This window comes from Chiloscyllium plagiosum, chromosome 14 (assembly GCF_004010195.1).
Source record: "Chiloscyllium plagiosum isolate BGI_BamShark_2017 chromosome 14, ASM401019v2, whole genome shotgun sequence".
In the NCBI taxonomy this organism is placed as follows: domain Eukaryota; kingdom Metazoa; phylum Chordata; class Chondrichthyes; order Orectolobiformes; family Hemiscylliidae; genus Chiloscyllium; species Chiloscyllium plagiosum.
The window spans coordinates 5,312,057-5,338,333 of record NC_057723.1 but is presented as its reverse complement, the minus strand read 5'-3'; the positions used below and the strand labels follow the sequence as shown (position 1 = coordinate 5,338,333).

The window sequence follows — 26,277 nt, the reverse complement described above, 5'->3', positions numbered from 1 at the left end:
CCTCCTCTCATTTATCTCTCCACTCTTCAGGCACTCTGTCTGTATTCCTGATGAAGGGCTTTTGCCTGAAACGTTGATTTTACTGCTCCTTGGATGCTGCCTGAACTGCTGTGCTTTTCCAGCACCACTAATCCAGAAAGTGAAGATTTTGATGTATGGTTCTGATCATCGGAACTTGTATTTACTTGAGCCAGCTTTGATTCATTGGTAAAGTCTTGTCTCTGAATTAGAATGTTGCATATTTTAGTTCTATTCTGGAGACTTGAAAACACCTTCCAGGCTGATGTTTCACAACAGTATGAAAGAAGTGCTGTACTGTCAGATGAGGCAGTAAACTGAGTCAGTAGGAAAAATCTAATAGCACTCTTCAAAGAAAATTCAGGTAATTTGGCTCTTACCAAAATTTATCCATCAAAGATTTTCAGTATGACAGGTAATACACTGATTATCATTTGCTGTAAGTCGGACTTTACCTTGAAAGTATTTCACTGTCTTTAAAGCACTTTGGAACGTCCTGATGCCATTTCATTCCAAAACTATCTTCCTTCTTTATAAAAGTTCTCTCAATTACTCAAGATGTTTTTAATTTTATTAAATTTAATCACTGTTGTTATGTAGGCTGACAGGGCTGCCAAATTGCACACATCAAGATTCACAAATGGTATCAAGAGAAATAAGCAGTGTTTTACACAATGTTGTTAACCTTCTGATATACGTCAGCTAAGTTATTCAAAGACTTCCCTACTTTGTGTCGTGAGGGCTGTTACAGGCAGCCAGAAAGCCATACAATGTATGTTGTGTGATGCAGCACCTCAGATGCAAGTTCCCCAGTTTAGCAACAATACGTTTCAGTGCCAAAATGTCTTTTTAAAAATAGAAGTAAAACATGGTGGATTTATTTTTTTCACTTTCAAATATCTTGCCTGTGCAATGTATGGTTATCAGTGTGAACTTAATTTCACACATGAAAAGTGGAGGTAAGTAAATTTGCTTCAGTTCAAATGGTTATTTGTTCCAGGACAAATTGGGTAAATAGAAATCAGATTGGTGTGAAACACTGAAATTGCTGTTTCTTTATCTTCTTCCATTGCAATCTCCCTTGTTCCTACATTCCCTTGAATTTAATTATTTTCAAAATAATCGGAACTTGTTGTGGACTGAATAATGTTTGTCTTTGGCTAAACCCAGGTAAAGCAACTAGACTTGGGTTAGCTCTTGATTGGCATCTTTCTGTGCTTGTGTACGTCCAGAGCAGAATTTTTTTCCAATTTAATATCAGAAAGATCAATTTATTCGACCCTTTCTGTAAACTACATTCCCTAGCCAGTGATTCATTGCACGATCTGAGGCTGAACCTTAACCTATGCATAATCTCCATTTCTGTTTGACCTAAAGGTGAGCTTTTGACGCTCTTTATCACCCAACACTGCCTATGTTGTCTTTCATAGAATTACCCATCACTGCTCTTGCCTCAAGCTATTTCTGCTGAAACCCACATCTATACTTTTATTAACTCCAGGCTTGACAAATCCAACGCTCTCCTGGGTTGTGTTCCATCTTCTACACTGTTTAACATTTGGCTCAATCAAAGCTGTGAAGCCTGTAGCCTAACTTGAACTAAACCTTAATCATCCATCACCCCTGCATTGACTGGCTTGCTTTGTTTCCAGTCTAGTCACTTAAATTATCAGCCTGTGTTCAAATCCCTCCATGATCTCCCCCTAGCTTTACAACTTCTTCCCGCCCTGTAACTTGCTTAGAACCTGATATTCCTCTAATTCCCTTGCATGCCGAATTTCTAGTGTCTCCACATTGCTGGCTCCACATTCAGCTGCCTAATTCCCAAATTCTGACTTTCCTTCCCTGCACGTCTCTATCTCTTTTTTTATCCTCCTACTTGAAGAATACAATGAAAACCTACCGCTATAATGAAGCATTTGGTTACCCATCCTAATATCACTCCTGAGGCTGAGTGTTAAATTTCAGTCTGATTATCCTCTTATAAGTGCCTTAGAACACTTCATTATTTTAAAGGCTCTGTATAAATGTAAAGTCATTGCTATAAGTGCAAATGAAGAGCTATCTGAAGAAGGAAGGTACAGATCTGGTTGGGGCATGTTGATTTGACTTTTCTCATCATTTTTTTTTCCAGTGTTTGTGGCTGTGAAGCTTTCTGTGGTGTTTCTCACTTCTACCCCTGTAGCTGGTGGCAATGAGGAGGCTCCTCTCGGAGAGTGGGCACCTGAAATGGTGGGCATCCACAGATGATTCATGAATGCTAGGAATATCCGCTATCAAATAGGAAAATTTTTTTTGTTTAAGAAAGTCAATAATTCCTGCATTGGATTGCAAAAAGAGCATGAAAAAAATGACTTCAGAGTCAGAAAAGACTGCTTACATTCTCCCATCTGGAATTGAAGTAAATCCCATACATTTTACTCTCGCATCTCTTCTGGATTCTATTTCTCATTTGGCTTTGATTACATGCTAGTCTCCTTCCTCGCCTACAATAAAGAACATCCAACAATATATCTGTAACCTGAGACTGTAAAAGCAATGTCTCACCTTGAACATACTCTTTGCGCTCGTTTGAACTATAGAATTCTTACATAAATGCTGTTTTGAGGTTGATGTCGACTTATAGGAATACAGTGGCTGGCTAATAACTGGCTTTGCATTATTACTCTGAAAGCAGACTTGTAGCACTTGCTTGGATATCATTTGCCTTAATCACATGCACATTATTTTGCAGCTACAATGTCAATTTGAGGCAGAACCAATTTCCTTTTCCTAATAAAGAATGCAACATTTACATAGCATTTAGTTCTGAGCATATAGTTAGAACTTCTTTCTCAATCCCATTCACTCATCTCATTGTTTGTGTGAAAACCAGGCTACTTTCTTAGGAATTCAGCTTTTTAAAATTGTAACACCAAATGATAACTTGTTTGCTGAGTATTCTTATAAAAGTGTTGGGCAAATTTACATTGTTAAACTGGATTAATCATATATTTTAAGCTGCTGTAATCATTAATGACATATGTAAAACAGATAATATAGTGTTGACACAGCAATATATTTGTCATAAACAAATACAAAGCACAGAAACAGTGCACAAATTTACAAACCACCAAATCACAGGTAACAAATTCCTCTAGTTGCTATCTCTTCAGAACATGTTCAAAATTCCACTGTTAGGAATGATCAGTGTGACTGTTCCATTCTATATACACATGGTGACCAGGGAAGATTCTTTCCCTGTGATGAAGGTTTTTTTAAGATTAAAGTGTTCCAGAAGTGATGATTAACGTAAAGTTCCTTTTGCTTTCTTCCATGAATTTATTCAGTAACTTGTATTGAAGCAGAAATTTCTGATGGTGTCATCAGGGCCACATTTGATGAATTGATTAAGTCTAACTTGAGTTGAAGCTTCAACACCAACAGAAGGAGTTCAGATCAAAGCACTCACACTGCTGTTAATTCAACTCCAGAGAGTGTGGACACAGTAGATTGAAGTCAACATTCGTTATCTAAAAGAAAATCAACAAAATACTTGCACTAATGCATTTTCTCTGTAGTCACTATAGGTAGCAGATATTCTGGAGTAGCTTAGTTAGAAACCATTAAGTTCCAACAGGATGTCCCTCAGCTGAAAGGGTGGTCTAACTCGTTTCTTTCAAACAAACCAAGCATTTAGTACAGGTGGAAAAATGTACATGAAAGAAGAAGAAGGAAATCATTATAACAGGTCATGTAAATGTATATGTTTGATTATGAACATAGAAATATGCAAACAGGAAGGAGCTGTTCACTCCCTCAAGCCATTCAGTTGGATTGGGAGGTGGTGATACAAAGGTAATATCACTGGACTATTAACCCAGAGACCCAGGCTAATGTTCTGGAATTATGGGCTCAAATCCCACAGTGGTAGAGTGTTAAATTCAAATTTAATAAAAATCTAGAAGTGAATGCTAGTCTAATAGCAACCATGTATCACTGTTAATTGCTGTAAAAGCCTGTCTCCCCCTTATGGGAAGCAATCTGCCATCTTTACTTAGTCTGTACAGCATGTGACTGGAGACCCACAGTAATGCTGTTAACTCAATTGTCCTCTGAGCAAATTAGCGATGGACAATAAATGCATTTATTGCCAGTAATGCCAGCCAGCGATACCAACATCCCGTGGATGAATTAGAAAAAGTCAAGAGCCTGGTCCTGATACTGGATGAGTACTCCAGAGACCTGTATTCATAAACCACAGGCATGAGTTCAATCCTATTACCACAACAGCTAAGGGAGTAAAATTCATGAATTAACTAAAAAATCTGAAACTTTCCGAAGATAATTAAATATCTTATTAGCAAGTACTTTGAAATTCCAAGCAAGTGACTTTCTTGCATTTACTGAAGGTGGCTCACCATTACCTCATTCTGAAGAGCAATTAATGATGGGCAATAATTGCTTGCAATACACACATCCCATGAATTAATGAAAATATTATGGCTGATCAACTTCAGTTGTTGGCTGCTGTTTCGTTATTTTTTAGATGCTTAATATTAATTCTTTGGGTAAGGAAAGGTAATTTATTTTATATATAAAAGATACTATTGAAAGCTGCTTCTTTTTAGGCTTGATGTCATTGAGGGCATACATGAGATACAGAGTTAGATAGCTCGTAGATTTAGAGAAGTGATGACACTGCAGAATCAGTCTGAAAAATAGGTGACTGTCAGGAAAGGTGAGAAGGTAGTTCAGAAGTCTCCTGCGGCTATTTCTCTCTCAAACAGATATTCAGTTTTGTGTACTGTTGAAAAGAATGCAATTGAAAGGTGAACTTCCCTTTCACCTGAACTGAAAAGGGATCAATGTCCTAGCAGGGAGACTTACTTAAGCTATCAGAGTCGGGGGAAGGGGTGGAGGGATCTTAAATAGCAGAGTAAATAGATAGATAAAGTGGCTCTGAATCTGAAAAACACAAGTTAATTAGAAAAGGCAAACAAGAGCAAGTCTTTGAAGAATTAAACTGCTTTTATTTCAAGGGTATATTTGGGAATATGGCATTGGTATGTCAATGCTATTACAGAAACTTGAGGGATAGACAGGACTGGCAGCTCAATGTTCTGGGTTTCAGATGCTATAGGAAGGATAAAAAGGTAGGCAAAAGAGGAAGAGAAGTGACATTGTTGATTAAGGAAAGCATTACTGCTATAGTTAAAAATCACACAACACCAGGTTATAATCCAACAGATTTATTTGGAAGTACAAGCTTTTAGAGTGCTGCTCATTCATCAGGTAGCTGTGGAGCAAGATCATAAGATGCTTAATTTATAGCAAAAGACCACAGTGTCATGTAAGTGAAATAATACATTGAAGAAACCTCGATTGCTGTTTTAGAATAGGTTGCAGGTTTTGGTTCATTAATATGTAAATCCCAGGACTTTGTTCAAGAAACATTCTTGAGATAACTTAAGGCTTTATCAAAAAAGGTGACATCTCAGCTCAGACAATGCATTAAAAATGAGGTTAGATTCTATTTGTATCCCAATCTGTTTAGAACTAGTCTGGGTCAAGATTGGGATATAGACAAACTGTAACCTTTAATGCATTGTCTGAGCTGAGATGTCATGCTTGTAAGGGTTGAGAAGGTTTGTAGCTCAGTTTGAGGTTCTGGATGTAAGTTTGTTTGCTGAGCTAGAAGGTTACTTCTCAGATGTTTCATTACCATTCTAGATAACATCATCAGTGAGCCCCTGGTGAAGCACTGGTGGTATGGCCCACTTGTTATTTATGTGTTTAGGTTTCCTTGTTGATGATATCATTTCCTGTGGTGATGCCATTTCCTGTTCTTCTACTCGGGGTGGTAAATGAGATCCAAGTCAATGTATTTGTTGATAGAGTTCCAGTTGAAGTGCCATGCTTCTAGGATGTCACTTCTTTTTATAAAACCTGAAATTATCTTGAGAATGTAACTTGAAATTCTGGGATTTACATAGAGTCATGGAGATGTACAGCACAGAAACAGACCTTTTGGTCTAACTTGTCCATGCTGACCAGATATTCAAACCTAATCTAGTCCCATCTGCCAGCACCTAGCCCATATCCCTCCAAATCTTTCCTATTCACATACCCATCCAGATGCCTTTTAAATGTTGCAGTTGCACTAGCATTCACCGCTTTCTCTGGCAGGTCATTCCATACGTGTACCACCCTCTGCATGAAAAAGTTGCTCCTTAGGTCTCTTTCATATTTTTCCCCTCTTACCCTAAACCTATGCCCTCTAGTTATGCACTCCCCCACCCCAGGGAAAAGACTTTGTCTATTTATCCTGTCCATGCACCTCATGATTTTATAAACCTGTATAGGTCGCCCCTCAGCCTCTGACGCTCCAGGCAAAACAGCCCCAGCCAGTTCTGCCTCTCCCGATAGCTCAAACCCTCCAACCCTGGCAACATCCTTGTAAATCTTTTCTGAATCCTTTCAAGTTTCACAACATTTTTCCCATTGGAAGGAGACCAGAATTTCATGCACCATTCCAACAGTGGCCTAACCAATGTCCTGTACAGCTATGACATGACCTCCCAACTCCGATACTCAATACTCTGACCAATAAAGGAAAGCATACCAAACACCTTCTTCACTATCCTGTCTATTTGCGACTCCACTTTCAAGCAGCTATGAACCTGCACTCCAAGGTCTCTTTGTTAGCAGCACTCCCGAGGACCTTATCGTTAAGTGTATAAGTCTTGCTAAGATTTGCTTTCCCAAAATGCAGCACCTCGCATTTATCTAAATTAAACTCCATCGGTCACTTCTCAGCCCATTGGCCCATCTGATGAAGATCCCATTTTAATCTGAGGTAACTTTCTTCGCTGAAAACTATATCTCCAATTTTGGTGTCATCTGCAAACTTACTAACTATCCCTCTTAAGCTCACATCCAAATCATTTATATAAATGACAAAAAGTAGTGGACCCGGCACCAATCCTTGTGGCACTCTTCTACCTTTGAGCAAGTTCTGCATCCAAATGGCCAGTTCTCCCTGTATTCCATGAGATCTAACCTTGCTAACAAGTCTCCCATCGGGAACCTTGTTGAGTACCTTACTGAAGTCCATATAGATCACATCTACCGCTCTGCCCTCATCAATCCTCTTTGTTGGTTCTTCAAAAAAACTCAGTCAAGTTTGTGAAACATGACTTCCTATGCATAAAGCCATGTTGACTCTCCCTAATCAGCCCTTGCCTTTCCAAGTACATGTAAACACATAGACCTGGACCCAATATACTGGCCACTACAGCGGACAGCTGAAACTAACAACCGGAAGCGGCAGGGACAGGCCTTTATAATGCTGGAGGAAACACCACAGAAGCGCTTCACAGGAGGCTCCCAAGCACTGAGGATGTCACCTAGACAGGGGACGAAACGTTTGCAACAAAAACTTCCAGCTCGGCGAACAGAACCACAGCAACATGTAAACCCTGTCCTTCAGGATTCCCTCCAACAACTTGCCCACCACCGACATCAGGCTCATTGGTCTATAGTTCCCTGGCTTGTCTTTACCACCTTTCTTAAACAGTGGCACCACGTTAGCCAACCTCCAGTCTTCAGGCACTTCACCTGTGACTATCGATGACACAAATGTCTCAGCAAGAGGCCCAGCAATTGCTTCCCTAGGTTCCCACAGAGTGCTTGCATACACCTGATCAGGTCCTGGGGATTTATCCACTTTTATGCATTTCAAGACATCCAGCACTTCCTCCTCTGTAATAAGGAATTTTTCAAGATGTCACCATCTATTTCCCTACAGTCTATATCTTCCATGCCCTTTTCCACAGTAAATACTGATGCAAAATACTCATTTAGTATCTCCCCCATCTCCTGCTGTTCTTTGAATGGCCCTATTCTCCCCTAGTCACCATTTTGTCCTTAATGTATTTGTAAAAACCCTTTGGATTCTTCTTAACCCTATTTGCCAAAGCTATCTCATGTCCCCTTTTTGCCCTCCTGATTTCCCTCTTAAGTGCACTTCTACTGCCCTTATACTCTTCCAACAATTCACTCGATCTATCCTGTCTATAACTGACATATGCTTCTTTCTTTTTCTTAACCACACCCTCAATTTCTTTAGTCATCCAGCATTCCTTATAACTACCAACGTTTTCTTTCACGCTAACAGGAAAATACAGTCTCTGGACTCCCATTATCTCATTTCTGAAGGCTTCCCATTTTCCAGCTTTCCCTTTACCTGTGAACATCTGCCCCCAATCAGCTTTTGAAAGTTCTTGCCTAATACCTTCAAAAATTGGCCTTTCTCAATTTAGAACTTCGACTTTTAGACCTTGTCTATCCTTTTCCATCAATACTTTAAAACTAATAGAATAATGGTTGCTGGCCTCAATGTGCACACTCACTGATACCTCAGTCACCTGCCCTGCCTTATTTCCCAAGAGTAGGTCAAGTTTTGCAACTTCTCTAGTAGGTGAATCAGAACATTTTCTTGTACACAGTAACAAATTCCTCTCCATCTCAACCCTTAACACAATGGCAGTCCTAGTCTATGTTTGGGAAGTTAAAATCCCCTACCACAACCACCCTATTATTCTGACAGACAACTAAGATGTCCTAACAAATTTGTTTCTCAATTACCCTCTGACTATGGGGAGGAGGGGGTCTGTGATACAATCCCAAGAAGGTGATTATCCCTTTCTTATTTCTCAGTTCAATGCAAATAACTTCACAGAATGTATTTCTGGTTATATCCTCCTTCAATACAGCTGTAATGCTATCCTTTATCAAAAACACTACTCCCCCTCCCTGTTGCCTCCCTTTCTAACCTTCCTATAGCATTTATATCCTGAAACATTAAGCTGCCAGTCTTGTCCATCCCTGAGCCATGTTTCTGTAATTGCTATGATATCGCAGTCCCATGTTCCTAACCATGCCCTGAGTTCATCTGCCTTCCCTGTTAGGCCTCTTGCATTGAAATAAATGCAGTTTAATTTATCAGTCCTGCCTTGTTCTCTGCTTTGTCCCTGCCTGCCCTGACTGTTTGACTCACTTCTTTTCTCAACTATACCCATCTCAGATTGATCTTTTCTCACTATCTCCCCACCTCCCCACCTTACTAGTTTAAGTCCTCCCGAGCAGCTCATGCAAATCTTCCGGCCAGTATATTAGTCCCTTTCCAATTTAGGTGCAATTCGTCCTTCTTGTACAGGTCACTTCTACCCCAAAAGAGATTCCAATGATCCAAAAATGTGAATCCTTCTCCCATACACCAGCTCCTCAGGCATGCATTCATCTGCTCCATCCTCCTATTCCTGCCCTCACTAGCTTGCAGCACTGGGTGTAATCCAGATATTACTACTCTCAAAGACCTTCTTTTTAAATTCCTGCCTGACTCTTTATAATCTCTATTCAGAATCTCAAACTTTTCCCTTTCAATGCGGTGGTTCCAATGTATACAATAACCTCCTGCTGGCCCCTCTCCCCCTTGAGAACATTCTGCACCCTCTCTGAGACACTACTCACTACTGCAGAGTTAGTGTAAAGCCACGCTTAAAATATTCACTTATCTGTTTCTGTGCTGTGACCTCTCCCAAACAGGTTCCTCCAAGATTAGTTGTGATTTTCACTATTTGTTACTTTTCCCAGATGCAATCCAATATCCAGCAATACATGAATTCAAACAGCAAAGACAGTAACTGTGCAGGTTCACTGCTATGTCACTTAGCGCTGTAACCAGCAATCCATCCTAAAAGCTAAAAGACTTAACAGCAATCTAGGTTTGATCAATACATCATTTCAGTTGCATGACACTGTGATCTTTTGCTATAAATTCTGTGTCTTATGATTCTGCTCCACAGCTACCTGATGAAGGAGCAGCGCTCTGAAAGCTAGTACTTCCAAATAAACCTGTTGGATCTTAATCTGGTATTGTGTGATTTATTAACTTTGCCCACCCCAGTCCAACACCGGCATCTCCACATCATTACTGCTATAATGACAGAAGATATTTCTGACACATCTTCTGGTGAAAATATATGGGTTGAAATTAGAAATAAAAAAGGAATGATCACCTCGATGGGATTGTACTATAGGCTCCCGAATAGGAACAAATATGTGGAGAGATCACAGATACAAATAAGAATAGTAAGGTTGTAACAAGAAATGATTTTAATTTCCAAACATTGACTGGACCTACCATAGTGTTAAAGATTTGGATCGTGAAGAATTTGTTAAATGTGTTCAAGAAAGTTTTCTTTATAAATATGTAAATATTCCTTTGGAGAAGGCACAAAACTAGACCTTCTCTTGGGTAATAAGGCAAGGCAAGTGTTATTAGGGGAACACTTTGGGTCTAGTGATCATAATTTTATTAGTTTTAAAACTGTTTTGGAAAAGGATAAGCCTTCTGTAAAAGTTAAATTCTTAACTGAAGTAAGGCAAATTTTAATGGGGTGAGACAAGAACATTCAAAAGTTGATTGGAATACACTGCAGGTAAATTGGAGTTCTTTCAAAAGTGTGATAATGAGAGTTCAGAGTTATTATATTCCTGTTAGAATGATAGATAAAGCTGGTGGGATTAGGGAACAATGGATGAATAAAGATTTTGTTGTTTTTGTCAGGAATAAAAATGGAATCATAGATATACAGAACTGGGTTCAAATGAATTTGGGAGTAGTGTAGATAGTAAAGTATTTTTCATGGTCCAGACACAATGTGCTGATTGTGTGATTGTATGATTCTATGATTGCAAAGTTTCAATGATGTTTTAATAAGCTGTGTTTTTCTATTATACAATTTGTCAATAGATTTTGTTTATTTGAGCAAGATAAAGAAGTATTAAATACACATAGCATCTGTTGTTGTTTCTTTACAAAGTTGTTTGATTGAAACTTTTAGAAGGTTAAAGCAATGGGCATTAATTTAAAAGAAAATGACACATGGGTATTTTTAAGCTGTTCCAGAAATGCTACAGTTGTTATTAAGTTCATTGGTTCTATACAGAGTGTATACTGTATTTGTAAATGGGCAGGAAAAGTTTGATGAGTTAGCATGGAGAATATGAGGAGCCATTAGGGTGGTTCGGGCACCAGTTGCCATGGAAGGCTTGAGGGATCATGGGAGATGGGTGGGAGCAGTTGTGGCATGGTGGGTGGGAAAGGTGTGAAGGTTGGGAGCTACAGAGCCTTATGTATAAACAGATAACTGCGAAGAAGCCACAGAGATATGAGGCGGCCTTTTAAGCAGTCTCAAGCTATCCTTCCTCAGTAGTGGAAATCTAGCCTTTTGTATCATTGACAGATTCATAGAATCATAGGATGATGTAGCACTGAACGAAATCATTTGACCTATGGATCTCTTTGACAGAACTCTGCAATGAATCCCACTTCACTGCCATTGCTTATCACGTGCAATTTTTTTCTCATCTCTGAAATTTATTACTGAATCGGCTTCCACCACTTTTTCAGACACAACTCGTGGTAAAAACATTCTCGTCATGTCAACAAAGAAATACAGCAGGTGCTGAAAATTGGAAATAAAAACTGAAAATGCCAGAGAAACTATGATAGCATCTGTGGACAAAGAAACCAAGTTAAAGCTTTGAGTTTAACATGACTTCAGGAACTTTTCTCAACTGAATTTGCAGTTCTGAAAAATGAAGTTGAAAAGTTAACTCTGTTTCTTTCCCCTTATGTCAAATTTAGTTTTTTGCCAATTGTCTTACATTCTGTCTCTGGTTATATTAAGAATGGTAACAATATTGATTAATAAATAGTTATCACTTACACATGGATATCACCTATTGCAAGCTTCTTCACCGAATATTATCAACATTATTGATATTCATGGCCTTTTTTGTAAAAGAGAAATCAGAAGTATCATGATAAGAATGTTTAAATGAAGTGCCTATCTGTATACACTGCGATATTGCTGGAGTTTTTCTAGAGCTGAAGCCTGTGACATATATTATGAATAAAGATTCATTGACAAGTGTTCAAACTGATATTTATTTATAAGTATGTTTTATTATAATTTCTAATTTTAGGTTCAGTTTAGGCTGATTTTGACTTTGCATATTTAATATCATATTATTGTAATTTTGTAACAGAGATAGTGAATCAAATGTTGACTCTAATTGCGGCACAACAAGGGAAAATATTAGAAATTTTTTGAGAAGGAAATGTCATAGAGGATGATAGGATGCCTGTGTTTATTATCACAGAGCAAGATTTGACTGTAGCTTCCAGAAATTGCTTATAGCTTTACAGGCCTGCATTAAATAAAGATGAAAATCAATTTGTGTATTTATAAAAAAAAACATAATTTCCGCCCCAGCACTTTCACTAAGAATGGTCGTGATACAATGATGAATGTGAAAGGGCAATAAAGATGGCTCTGATATGAAACCTGCAGGTGTATAGCATTGTGGAATTAATACACCAAAAGTACTCATTGATCACTGGAAAATATATTCAAGTCATTATTATATTGTTAAACAAGTATTTTTCATCTCAGGTATTATGGTTCTCCTCATTCTAAATATTGTAGTGCTGTTTGTTCGCCATGAGGATACACAGATGATAATCATTTAACCTTAGACATGAATTACAAAAATAACTCTCAGTAGAATGTGAACTTTTATAATCAGTAGACTGGGCTATAAAAGTGAGCAAGTTTTTTTTACATCCACACAAAGGCCTAGTTAGCACTTTTATGCACTTTTTGAAGTCCGCATCAATTTTGGAAAAAAGATCAGATTATCATACAATTAAAGGGTGAATTTTCCAAGCCTCTATTTGACCTGGGCAATGATGAGACAGCTAGGGAAATAACGTGAGAATGGAAAACTGTTCTCCATGTCGAGAAAAAGAAGTCTGTTTTCCAAAGAAGATTTTAATGGTTGGATGAGAATCTCGCTAGTGAATGGCAAAGGATTCATTTGCGTGTATTAGCATTTCATTTATTACTTAATCGTGCCTCATTTATATCAGGTTGCTGTTTTCCCAGGTAACGGAGAGAAACTAGACACTGTCAATAGTTGCTATGAAAATCATGGTGGTTCCCTAGCAGCTGTAGCTCATCAGCCCTGTCTCCATTTTGACTAATGTGCCCTGGCACCTTGGGGCATTCTCCTTGAGCAGTGACCACTTGCACCCTACATTGAGGTAGGTTGGCACTGCCAAAGCACTAGCCTCACCACATGATGATGGCACAGTTCACTGCTTCAACACTGCACGTCAGAGCTTACTAACACCTTTTCCTGTCCTGCTGGTACCAAGTTCCTCTTCCCATTACACCATCGCCCTCACCTCCATCCAGGGCCCCAAACAGTCCGTCCAGGTGAGACAGAGGTTCACCTGCTTCTCTTCCAACCTAGTTTACTGCATCAGGTGCTCCCGATGTGGCCTCCTCTACATCGAGGAGACCAAATTTAAACTCAGGGAACGGGTTGCCGAGCATCGCAGCCAGAACCGCAGGTGACCTCCCAGTCACCGCCCATTTTAATTTCCCTTTCCACTCCCTTCCGACATGATCATCCTTGGCTTCCTCTATTGCCACAATGAACCAAACTGCAAACTGGAGGAACAACACCATATCTTCCACTTGGACAGTTACAGCCCAGAGGACTCAACATTGGGTTTCCCAATTTCAAATAACCTCCTTTCTCATTTCCTGACTCCCTTCCCAGCCCCTTCCCCTCCCTTCCACTCCTCCCAGCCACCTACTGGATCCATTCCTCTGATTGACCAACCAGTTTGCGCCATCTGCTTGTCTTCACTTATCTCCACTACACCACCCTGCCCTGTCACCCCCTTTATCTGCAGCTCCTCCTTACATTCACCCCCAGTCTTGAAGAAGGGTTATACCCGAAATGTCAATCTCTCCATCTCCTGATGCTGCCTGGCTTGCTGTGTGCTTCCAGCCTCCTGCCTGTTTACTTTAGATTCCAGTATCTGCAGTTTCTTTTTGGCTTCTGCTCTTAGAGACAAGTATCTGTCTCATACATTTGTACAATGTTTATCTCAGAGCTCTGAGCTTGACTTCTCATCCTTCTTTCACTTTCCATATGCTTGGGTGCTCATGGCATCTTACCTTGCTCGTTTGTGCATTGCCACCTGATTCAGAACTTATAGGTGCAGAGTGGTTCTGTCTTGCTTGGCCTTTAAGCGCAGATAGAAAATCAAGCAGTTTGTTAGTATTTGCCAGCAATGATCAGTCAAAGGGATAAGCCATGGGGTCTAGATCTCTGGCACAGAATCTGTCCCCTGTTGCTCAAAAGGGAAGGGTGGAGATGAGCAGAGCACTAGTCATTGGGGACTCCATAATTAGGGGGACAGATAGGAGGTTCTGTGGGAACAAGAGAATTGCACAGTTGGTGTGTTGCCTCCCAGGCAACAAAGTTCATGATTTCTCGGATTGTGTTTTTGGGATCCTTGAAGGGGAGGGGGAGCAACCTCAAATCGTGGCCCACATAGGTATTAATGACATCAGTAGGAAAAGGGATGGGGATTTAAGGCAGAAATTCAGGGAGCTAGGGTGGAAGCTTAATGCTAGAACAAACAGGATTGTCACCTCTGGTTAGTTGCCAGTGCCACATGCTGGGGAGGCGAGGAATAGGGAGAGAGAGGAGTTGAACACATGGCTACAGTGATGGTGCAGGAGGAAGGGTTTTGGATACCTGGATAATTGGGACTCATTCTGGGTAGGTGGGACCTCTACAAACAGGATGGTCTATCCCTGAACCAGAGGGGTACCAATATCCTGGGGTGGGGGAATGTTGCTCATGCTTTTCTGGAGGGTTTAAATGAATTCAGCAGGGGATGGAAACCTAAATTGTAGTTCCAGTATCCAGGATGTTGAGAGTAGTGAGGGCGGAAATGAGGTGTCAAGGTCATAACATTTCACCGGCAAACAGAAAGCTGGTTTGAAGTGTGTCAACTTCAATGCCAGGAACATCTGGAATAAGGTGGGTTAACTTGCAGCATGGATTGGTATTTGGGACTTCAATGTTGTGGCCATTTCAGAGACATGGGATAGAGCAGGGACAGAAATGGTTGTTGCAGGTTCCGGGATTTAGATTTTCAGGAAGAACAGAGAAGATGGTAAAAGAGAGGGAGGTGTAGCATTGTTAGTCAAGGACAGTATTATGGTGGCAGAAAGGATGTTTGAGGACTCATCTACTGAGGTAGTATGGGCTGAGGTTAGAAACAGGAAAGGAGAGGTCATCCTGTTGGGAGTTTTCTTGAGGCCTTCGAATAGTTCCAGAGATGTAGAGGAAAGGATAGCAAAGATGATTCTGGATAGGAGTGAGTGTAACAACATAGTTGTTATGGGGGCTTAAACATTCCAAATATTAACTGGAAATACTGTACATTAAGTTCTTTAGATGGGTTAGTTTTTGTCCAATATGTGCAGGATGGTTTCCTGACACAGTACATAGACAGGACAACAAGGGCAAGGCCACACTGGATTTGGTACTGGGTAATGAACTTGGCCAGGTGTTAGATTTGGAGGTAGATGAGCACTTTGGTGATAGTGACCACAATTCGGTTATGTTTACTTTAGCGATGGAAAGGGATAGGTATATAACGCAGGGCAAGAGCTATTGCTGGGAGAAAGGCAATTATGAAGCAATTGGGAAAGATTTAGGATGCATAGGATGGGGAAGGAAACTGCAGAGGATGTGCACAATTGAAATGTGGAGCTTATTCAAGGAACAGCTACTACGTGTCCTTGATAGATATGTACTGCCAGGCAGGGAGGAAGGAGTTGATCAAATGATGGAGCCTTGGTTTACAATAGAAGTTGAATCTCTTGTCAAGAGGAAGAAGAAGGCTTCTGTTAAGATGAGATTTGAAGGCTCAGTTAGGGTGTTTGAGAGTTACAAGTTAGCCAGTAAAGGCAAAAGAGAGAGCTAAGAAGAGCCAGGAGGGGACATGAGAAGTATCTGGTAGATAGGATCAAGGAAGACCCTAAAGCTTTCTATAGGTATATCAGGAATAACAGAATGACTAGCGAAAGATTAGTGCCAGTCAAGGAGTGTAGTGGGAAGTTGTGAGTGGAGTCCGAGGAGATGCGGACGCGCTAAATGAATATTTTTTGACAGTATTCACACTGGAAAAAGACAATGTTGTCAAAGATAATACTGAGATTCAGGCTACTAGACAAGATGGGATTGAGGTTCAAAAGGACGAGGTGTTAACAATTCCGGAGAGTGTGAAAGTAGATAAGTCCCCTGGGCTGAATGGGACTTATCCTAGGATTCTCTGGGAAGCCAAGGAGGAAATTGTAGAGAGCTTGGCTTTGATCTTTATGTCATCATTGTCTACAGGAATAGTGCCAGAAGACTGGAGGATAGCAAATATTGTCCCCTTGTCCAAGAAGGGGTGGAGAGACAACCCTGGTAATTATAGGCCAGTGAGCCTTACTTCGGTTGAGGGTAAAGTGTTGGAAAAGGTTATGAGAGAGGATTTATAATCAGCTAGAGAGGAATATGTTGATTCGGGATAGTCAATACTGTTTTGTGAAGTCTGTGCCTCCCAAACCTTATTGAGTTCTTTGAGATGGTGACCAAACAGGTGGATGAGTATAAAGTGGTTGATGTGGTTTCCATAGATTTCAGTAAGGCATTTGATAAGGTTCCCCACTGTAGGCTATTGCACAAAATACGGAGGTATGGGATTGAGGGAGATTTAGCGGTTTGGATCAGAAATTGGCTAGCTGAAAGAAGACAGAGTGATTGATGGGAAATGTTCATCCTGGAGTTCAGTTACTCGTGTGAACTGCAAGGATCTGATCTGGGGCCACTGCTGTTTGTCATTTTTATAAATAACCTAGATGAGGACCTAGAAGGAAAGCTTAGTAAATGTGTGGATGACACTAAGGTTGGTGGAGTTGTGGATCATGCTGAAAGATGTTGGAGGTTACAGAGCAACATGGATAAGCTGCAGTTCTGGGCTGAGAGGTGGCAAATGGAGTTTAATGTGGAAAAGTGTGAGGTGATTCACTTTGGAAGTAGCAACAAGAATAAAGAGTACTGGGCTAATGGTAAGATTCTTGTTAGTGTAGATGAGCAGAGAGATCCCAGTGTCCATGTACATAGATTGCTGAAAGTTGCCATCCAGGTTGATAGGGTTGTTAAGAAGTCATATGGTGTGTTAGCTTTTATTGGTAGTGGGATTGAGTTTCGGAGCCATGAGGTAATGCCGTAGTTGTACAAAACTCAAGTGCGGCAGCACTTGGAGTATTGTGTGCAGTTCTGGTCACCGTATTATATGAAGGATGTGGAGGCCTTAGAAAGGATTCAGAGGAGATTTACTAGGATGTAGCCTGGTATAGAGGGAAGGTCTTATGAGGAAAGGCTGAGGGACTTGAGGCTGTTTTCGTTAGAGAGAAGAAGGTTAAGATTTGACATACTTGAGACATACAAGATAATCAGAGGATTAAAAAGGGTAGACAGTCGCCTCCACCTCTGAGCTTACCTTTTCCATCAAGACTCCCGCCCACCTTCTGAGGATCCCTTTGCGCACCTCCAACAGATCTCATCCACCTGGACACCCCATGCCAGTCTGTTACCTGCCTTTGACCTCCTTATTTCCAATTGCCGCCGGGACATTGACCTCCTCAACCTGTCCTCCATTCTCACCCACCCCAAACTCTCACCCTCATATCGCACAGCCCTCCTCTCCCTCTGCTCCAACCCCAACCTCACCACCAAACCAGCGGACAAGACGGGTGCAGTGGTAGTTTGGCACACTGATCTCTACACTGCTGACGCCAGGTGCCAACTTGAAGACTAGGTAACAACAATGACTGCAGATGCTGGAAACCAGATTCTGGATTAGAGTGGTGCTGGAAAAGCACAGCAGTTCAGGCAGCATCTGAGGAGCAGGAAAATCAATGTTTCGGGCAAAAGCCCTTCATCAGTAATAGAGGCAGAGTACCTGAAGGGTGGAGAGATAAATGAGAGGAGGGTGGAGATGGGGAGAAAGTAGCATAGAGTACAATAGGTGAGTGGGGGTGGGGATGAAGGTGATAGGTCATGGAGGAGGGTGGAGGAAGGTAGCAAAAAGTATAGTGGGTGAATGGGGGTGGGATGAAGGTGATAGGTCAGAGAGGAGGGTGGAGTGGATAGGTGGAAAGGAAGATAGGCAGGTAGGACAAGTCATGGGAACAGTGCTGAGCTGGAAGTTTGGAACTGGGGTGAGGTGGGGGAAGGGGAAATTGAAGACACCTTCTACCGCCCCCTCGACCATGACCTCACCTCCCATCACCAAACCATCATTTCCCAGACCGTACACAACCTCATCACCTCAGGGGATCTCCCACCCACAGCTTCCAACCTCATAGTTCGGGAACTCCGCACCGCCCAGTTTCACGTCCTGCCCAAGATCCATAAGCCTGACTACCTAGGCCGACCCATTGTCTCAGCCTGCTCCTGCCCCACCGAACCCATCTCCACCTACCTCGATACTGTCCTATCCCTCCGGTCCAGGAACACCCCTCATACATTTGGGACACCACCCATGCCCTCTACCTCCTTCAAGACTTCCGTTTCCAACGCGTCATCTACACCATGGACATCCAGTCCCTCTACACCTCCATCCGCTGTGACCAGGGCCTCAAAGCCTTCGTTTCTTCTTCTTTCGACGTCCCCACCAGTACCCTTCCACTGACACTCTAATTCATTTAGCTGAACTGGTCCTCACTCTCAACAATTTCTCCATGGACATCCAGTCCCTCTACACCTCCATCCGCTGTGACCAGGGCCTCGAAGCCTTCGTTTCTTCTTCTTTCAACGTCCCCACCAGTACCCTTCCACTGACACTCTAATTCATTTAGCTGAACTGGTCCTCACTCTCAACAATTTCTCCTTCGATTCCTCCCACTTTCTCCAGATGAAAGGGGTAGCCATGGGCACCCACATGGGCCCTAACTATGCCTGTCTCTTTGTCGGCTGTGTGGAACAGTCTTATCTTCTGCAGTTACACCGGCACCACTCCCAACCTTTTCCTCTGCTACATTACTGACTGCATCAGCGCCACCTCGGGCTCCCATGAGGAGGTTGAACAGTTCATCAACTTCACCAACACATTCCACCCCAACCTTATATTCACCTGGACCATCTCTGACATTTCTCTGCCCTTCCTGGACCTCTCCATTTCCATCAACGATGACTGACTCAACACTGACATTTTCGACAAACCCACTGACTCACACAACTACCTGGATTACACCTCCTCCTACCCTGCCTCCTGTAAAAATGGTATCCCCTATTCCCAATTCCATCACCTCCACTGCATCTGCTCCCAAGAGGACCAGTTCCACCACAGAACATACCAGATGGTCTCCGTCTTTAAAGACCACAATTTCCCCTCCCACATGATTGATGATGCCCTCCAGCACATCTCATCCACCTCCCGCACCTCTGCCCTCAAATCCCACCCCACCCCTTTAACCATAACAAGGACAGAACTCCCTGGTCCTCACCTTCCACCCCACTAACCTCCGTATACATTGCATCATCCTCCGCCATTTCCATCACGTACAAACAGACCCCACCACCAGAGATAACCCACTCTCCCCTCCTGGCATCTTCCCCTGCCACCAGAGGAATTGCAAAACCTGTGCCCACACCTCCCCCACTGACCTCCATCCAAGGACACAAAGGAGATTTCCACATCCATCAAAGTTTCACCTGTACTTCCACATATGTCATTTACTGTATCCGTTGCTCCCAATGCGGTCACCTCGACATTGGGGAGATAGGACGCCTACTTGCAGAGCGCTTCAGAGAACATCTTTGGGACACCCACACGAACCAACCCCACTGCCCCATGGCTGAACACTTCAACTCACCCTCTCACTTCGCCGAGCTCATGCAAGTCCTGGGCCTCTTCTATCGCCACTCCATTACCATCCGACGCCTGGAGGAAGAACCCCTCATCTTCCTCCTCAGGACCCTCCAATCCCATGGCATCAATATGGATTTCACCAGTTTCCTTATTTCCCCTGTCCCCACCTTATCCCATTTTCATCTTCCAGCTCAGCACCACCCTGATCTGTCCAATCTGTCCATCTTCCTTCCCACCTACCCACCTATCTGCTCCACCCTCCTCTCCAACCTATCACCATTATCCCACCTCCATCCACCTATTGCATTCTCAGTTACCTTCCCCCTAGCCCCACCCTCCTTCCATTTATCTCCCCACTCCCAAGGTTCTCAGCCTCATTCCTGATGAAGAACGTTTGCCCGAAACGTCGATTTTCCTCCTCCTTGGATGCTGTCTGACTTGCTGTGCTTTTCCACCAGCACACTCTTGACTCTAATCTCCAGCATCTGTAGTCCTCACTTTCACCTGGACAGTGAGAGCCTTTTGTCTCAGATGTTGACAGCTGGCATGAGGGGACATAGCTTTAAACTGAGAGATGATATTTGTGGACAGCTGTCAGAGGTAGTTTCTTTATTCAGGGAGTAGTAGGGGCGTGGAGTGCACTGACTGCAACAGTAATTGACTCAACAACTTGAAGGAATTGAAATGGTCATTGAATAAACAAATGGAATAGTGTAGGATAGATGGGCTTCAGGTTGGTTCCACAGGTCAGTGCAACATCGATGGCCAAAGGGCCTGTACTGCTCTGTGATGTTCTATGTTCTCAAAGGATGGAAATGTTGATGTCTTGCACTGTGCTACTTCAGCGCCACAATTAGAGCATGTGCCAGCAGCTTAGATGGCAAGCACATTGTATCATTTTTAACCTGAGGTTCATGTCTAAGAGGAGTAGTCCTTAGTCCAGTCAAGAGTTTTATGCTCAGTTAGAGGATGCTACCACACTGAATTTGGGACAGCATCCAATTTCAGTCTAGGGGTTTGAACACTGCTCGGTCAGCCTTGTGATCAGTTTTTGAGAGTTCCTCTTATTAGAATCTGGGGAGTTAGCCATGGTTTGTTCTGCAAGTCAAGTGCAACCAGGCTGGAGTTAGTGGTAAATCAGTTGGGAGTTGCACACAGATCAAACAGGGGTCTGGTCAATCAACAGTTGGGTCTGTCATTCCTAGTCAGTTGGTGAATGGGCCACAGTTAGTCCGAGGGGGAGAGGGAGGGTCTGAAAGTTGAGGGCTTTATCAAGGGACAGTTCTGTGGTGGGTATGCTGGGGTAGTCTGTTCTGGGGATTGGTTGCAAAGTGCCGGGGACAAATACTGTGAAGGTAGGTTATTCAATATATTCCTATTGGAAACAATAGACCATGGGAAGGCATGGAGTTCTGCAGGGGGTGGGGGAAGGGTCTTTAGGTGATAATTTATGGTGACCACCACCCTAGTTTCAATAGTAGGGGTATAGTGTATAACTATGGGGTAAAAACAATGACTGCAGATGCTGGAAACCAGATTCTGGATTAGTGGTGCTGGAAGAGCACAGCAGTTCAGGCAGCATCCAAGGAGCTTCGAAATCGACGTTTCGGGCAAAAGCCCTTCATCAGGGCTTTATTGCACAGCAGTTCAGGCAGCATCCAAGGAGTTTTGAAATCGACGTTTCGAGCAAAAGCCCTTCATCAGGAATAAAGTCCTGATGAAGGGCTTTTGCCCGAAACGTCGATTTCGAAGCTCCTTGGATGTTGCCTGAACTGCTGTGCTCTTCCAGCACCACTAATCCAGAATCTAGTGTATAACTATGTTAGGCATAATTTAACAATAAGCTCAGGGGCTAAACTGATGAAATGAAATAAAAAGATCGGGTGGGAATGTGGAGACCCTCCAAAAATAATAGGTGGAGCCTGTAATTCAATCTCTGGAGCACTAGGTGTGTTGCTTTCCATCTTTACCCGAATCACAAAGAAGAATGAAAATATAAATGGCTGTCAGTACATGCAGACTAGGTATTTTTTGTCTTCGATAGCAGGACCCACTTGTGAGAATTGTGATGTCCTGCAAAGGACACTGCATAAATCCAGCACACTCATTCCAATGACATCTACAGTCACAAAATCCCCGCAAGTGTTCTTCTTGCAACAAGGAACAATATGGGTTGCAGAGACTGGGCACGATGAATCATACCAATAACATTGAGTGTTACATATTAGTCTGAACAGTAGTGATTGCAGATGACTTACAGAGTGTCTGCTGTGGTCCATGATTCCCAAAAATATTCCAAGGTCTCCAGGGCTACACAAGCTTTCCTCACATCTTGACAGAAAGTATCCCACCTTTCTTGGGTCGTTCGAAGCTTGGGAGTGAAGGGAGGGGGTGTAATCATTCCACACAATCTCCAACTCCATATTAATGGTATGGAATGTGCAGCATACATCTGAATAAGATGTGCTTTGTTAAAATCCATGTAGAGGTATCCCATTACCCTTCTTGTCAATTACCTCCATGTCCCATTGTATCAAGGATAATGATGGAACTCCTGAAATCACATTGCTCAGCAACCGTTTTAATTCTGATATCTCCCACATTGACTGATTAGAGCTGTCACCAATGGATATATGTACAGAGTGTTTTTGTCATTGTGGCTAGAGAACAATGAACAGGCAGAGAAATCAGAGTGAGACGTGCAAACCCAGGACCAGCAGCAAATTCCATCAGCTGTAGAAACTGGTTCCTGACAAAAAATTTGCAGCAGAAGGTGTCCTCAGCATTTGGAGAAGGAGAAGGAAATCCACCGTCTTTTCATGCCCTTCGGCTGCATGAGCTACACTGCCAGCATTGAATAAGGATGTTCATGGACACAGCCATATAACTGTGATCTTCTGGGGCATTCCAGGTGTAGGGCTCCATAGATTGTACAATGCAGCATGAAGAGCTCCACTTCAAAATGCAACCAACTTCATTAACAGGAAATAGTTCATTTTGGTCAATGTTCAAAGCCTTCTATGGTCACCACCAACATAATCAATAGAAGTTTGCATGATTATTGCCACTAATGCTGATTTCCTTGATAACCCTTAGGGCCTTCTTTGTTATGAAAGTTGGATGCCTTACAAGAATGGGAGATGAAGGTAACCATGGCTGATGATTCCTGTACACAACTTTCTGACTGAGGCCAAGTGAAAGCACATCATTAGGTAGAATATCACACATATAAATCCATTGGGACTTTACATCATCACCTGTCTGATTGACTGCTATTTCAGCTGCGGTGAGATGTGAATGGTTGGCAAAGCTGTTTGTGTTGGTACAGGTGGAAGGAAACATGGTCGATTGTCCTGAGTGAGTGAGTAGGAAATGCAGAGATCATGAGGTCTAGGGTTGGAGTGGATTGAGGGAATAGTGAGAATGGTGGCAGCATCCAGGGAACAGGAGATTCGACGTTTCGGGCACAGGCCCTTCTGGAAACATGGTCGATTATCCTGAGTGAGTGAGTAGGAAATGCAGAGATCATGAGGTCTAGGGTTGGAGTGGATTGAGGGAATAGTGAGAATGGTGGTCCATGTGCCTTGGTTTGAGGTGGCTGGTGCAACACCGTTAGATTGAATGTGAGTTGGCAGAAAGAGGAAGTGGGACTTAGTCTTATGAAGCATAGTAGGTAATTGACCTCATTTTTACACTGCTGTGAGTTCCTCAGAACTGCATAAACAATACTGACCCAGGTGGCAACTTCAGGCCAGAATAGCTCGCTCTGGTGCTGAGTCCTCTTCTGGAGGACTGGAGAAAGATGATGGCCAAATTGACTCTGTTGGCCATCTCCAGTTAAAAGTCTTCACATTTTAACTGTTAAGGGTAGTTCCTGGCTTGGAGTGTTGGAATGCTGCGCAACTGGGGTTTAAACATGGCGCCTGTAATGTGGTCATCAAAAAGTCCCACATAGCACTTCCACCATTGGTGCACCACAAAAGCAGTGCCATGCATGCTTAATGAAGTGAATCACATAAAATTGCAAGAGAAAACCTATTTGGACCCTCAGAGAGAATTCCTGCATAAAGTTCCCAGCAATTTACACAAAGCCACATCTTGTAAAAATTCAGATAGTGGAAACATACAACATAAGAGTCATTCAGCTGCTTATATCAGTGCTGGGTCTGTTAAAGAATTCTAGGAGAAAGTGAGGACTGCAGATGCTGGAGATCAGAGCTGAAAATGTGTTGCTGGAACAAGGGTTGGGACTGAGACAAGGTGGGGGGAGGGGAAATGAGGAAACTGGAGAAATCTGAGTTCATCCCTTGTGGTTGGAGGGTTCCCAGGCGGAAGATAAGACGCTCTTCCTCCAGCCGTCGTGTTGCTATGGTCTGGCGATAGAGGAGTCCAAGGACCTGCATGTCCTTGGTGGAGTGGGAGGGGGAGTTGTACCCATATCCCTGTACATCATCTCGATGTAAATAATCATTCAATGCCATCGTGAATGTCTCAATTGATCCTGTCTCCACCACATTTCTGGGCAATGCATTCCATAATCCAGTGATTGAATCTGAATTCACTGTTCTGAATGCCACACTCCTGCATTTAAAAGTTATTTATCCAAATGAACTTCTATCAGCATTTCCTGTGGAGGCTTCCAGATCCTGGCAATCCTGAGTGAAATTGGTTTCCTCATCACATCTTTTGATCAGCAAATTTTATTTAAAAATCTTTAACCTTTGAATATTGACCCTCTCATCGAAGGGAATAGTTGTTTCATGTTCCATTCTATTAATAAAGCAGTTCATCTTCAACTCTAGTTGATTTCTTCTTCGGTTTCTCTGTTCTGATGAGAAAAGCTGAAACATTTCAAAATTTCAATCATGTGTGAAATCTGTTAAAATCTCCTCTTCACCATTTCTTATCAGGAGAGATAACCCAAACAAAACACATATTCCTTGGAATTTTCAAATTAGAAACCTTAGAGATTTGAAATTAACCAGTTTCATAGGTACAGAGAAATGTTCTCGGCTGGAAGTCTAGAATATAATCTTAAAATCAAAGCCAGGCCATTCAAAAGAAAATTTAGGAAACATTTTCTCAGTCAAAATGGAATAAAAGTACAGCTGTCTTCCCAATAAAAGGCAAGATGCTGGCTTAATTAATGTTTCAAAGTTTTTTTTCAAACTAGTAGAGGGATATGGAGCTAATGCAGGTGAATGGAGTTAGCTAAGCAGATCTGGCAGCATCAGTGGAGAGTGGCCATGGACCTGAAATTTAACTCTGATTTATCTCCACAGATGCTGCCAGACCTGCTGAGCTTTTACAGAAATTTCTGTCTTTGCTTCTGATTTTGAGCATCCCCAGTTCTTTCGGTTTTTATTGAATGGAGCGAGAATACAGATTTGCCCGATTTCATTAAATGGCAGGATAGACATGAGGAGCTGCTTTTCTATGCCTGCTTCAATGTCTGGGATTTAATTAAATCCAATGAAGAAGACTAGTGGTAAGCAGGCTGGAGTAATTGCTGAGGAGGCAGCATATATGAATATGAGTCACAATGCTGTCTGTGCAGGGACAAGTTTTGAATGTTTCAGTTTCAGAAGACCAAAGCAGATTTCCCCTGTTCATTATTTATAATTAAATCATGCCCTTTGGTTACCAAGCTCATCCTGCTATGAACTGTTTCTTCTTACAAACCTTACCAAAACTCTTCATGACTTTGAACAATTCTATTAAATGTCCCCTCAATGTTCTCTGCTGGAAGGAGAACAATTTCAGTTTCTCTAGTCTCTCCACATAACTGAAGTCTTTCATCCCTGGTACCGTTCCAGTAAATCTTTGCTGCATCTTGCAAGTTTCCTTATTAATTTTTAAAGTAGAGGGAATGATTAAAAGCAGCCTTTAATAAGTAAACTCCAGGATAAGGCTTTTACATAGTTTTGAAAAAGATAGTTAACAATTATGCAATGTCAATTTCGGCAGCAGAGGTAGATTTAATGAGAAAGTCCCACCAGCTGAAACAGTAATTAGATAGTACAAGGAGAAGAGAGCATGCAGTTATACTGAACTTTGGCTAATTAGTTTTAATTACAGCTAAAATGGATTAGATGACTGCTTTCCACAAACATAAGAAAACAAAGAAGAGGACATAGAATTCTTCTGGGTGTAGAAATCATTTACTAATGTGAATTGGAATTATATCCTTTGTTAGTTTAGGATGGATGACTACTCTATTCTAGGGATCATGGCACAGGACTTAATCTTGGATATGGTACAGATGGGCAGTATCATTTCAGTTTTTTTGTTGAACTCCTATCACACTACTCATTTCTATTGAGGTAAATAGACCTGAATATCAAGTAGTGAAATATATTGGTTAACTTGAATGAAACCAATGATGTCGACCTTCTGCACACATGGAATTTCTA

At 42.0% G+C, this 26,277-nt stretch overlaps 1 protein-coding gene across 4 annotated transcripts in view; it reads left to right on the top strand.

Annotated features, from left to right (window-relative positions):
- Positions 1-26,277, top strand: part of LOC122556429 (protocadherin-10-like) — a 235,457-nt gene that overhangs the window by 109,867 nt on the left and 99,313 nt on the right. For 3 of the 4 annotated variants that reach the window (XR_006313538.1, XR_006313535.1, XM_043703068.1), the window contains one exon: positions 2,153-3,385. The exons of the other annotated variant lie outside the window; for it this stretch is intronic. Coding sequence is in view for 1 of the 3 variants with exons in the window: in XM_043703068.1 (XP_043559003.1) it covers positions 2,153-2,167 (15 nt within the window). In the remaining 2 variants the exon portion in view is untranslated. Of the gene's footprint in view, positions 1-2,152; positions 3,386-26,277 lie in introns of those variants that run through there. 4 annotated transcript variants of the gene reach the window in all.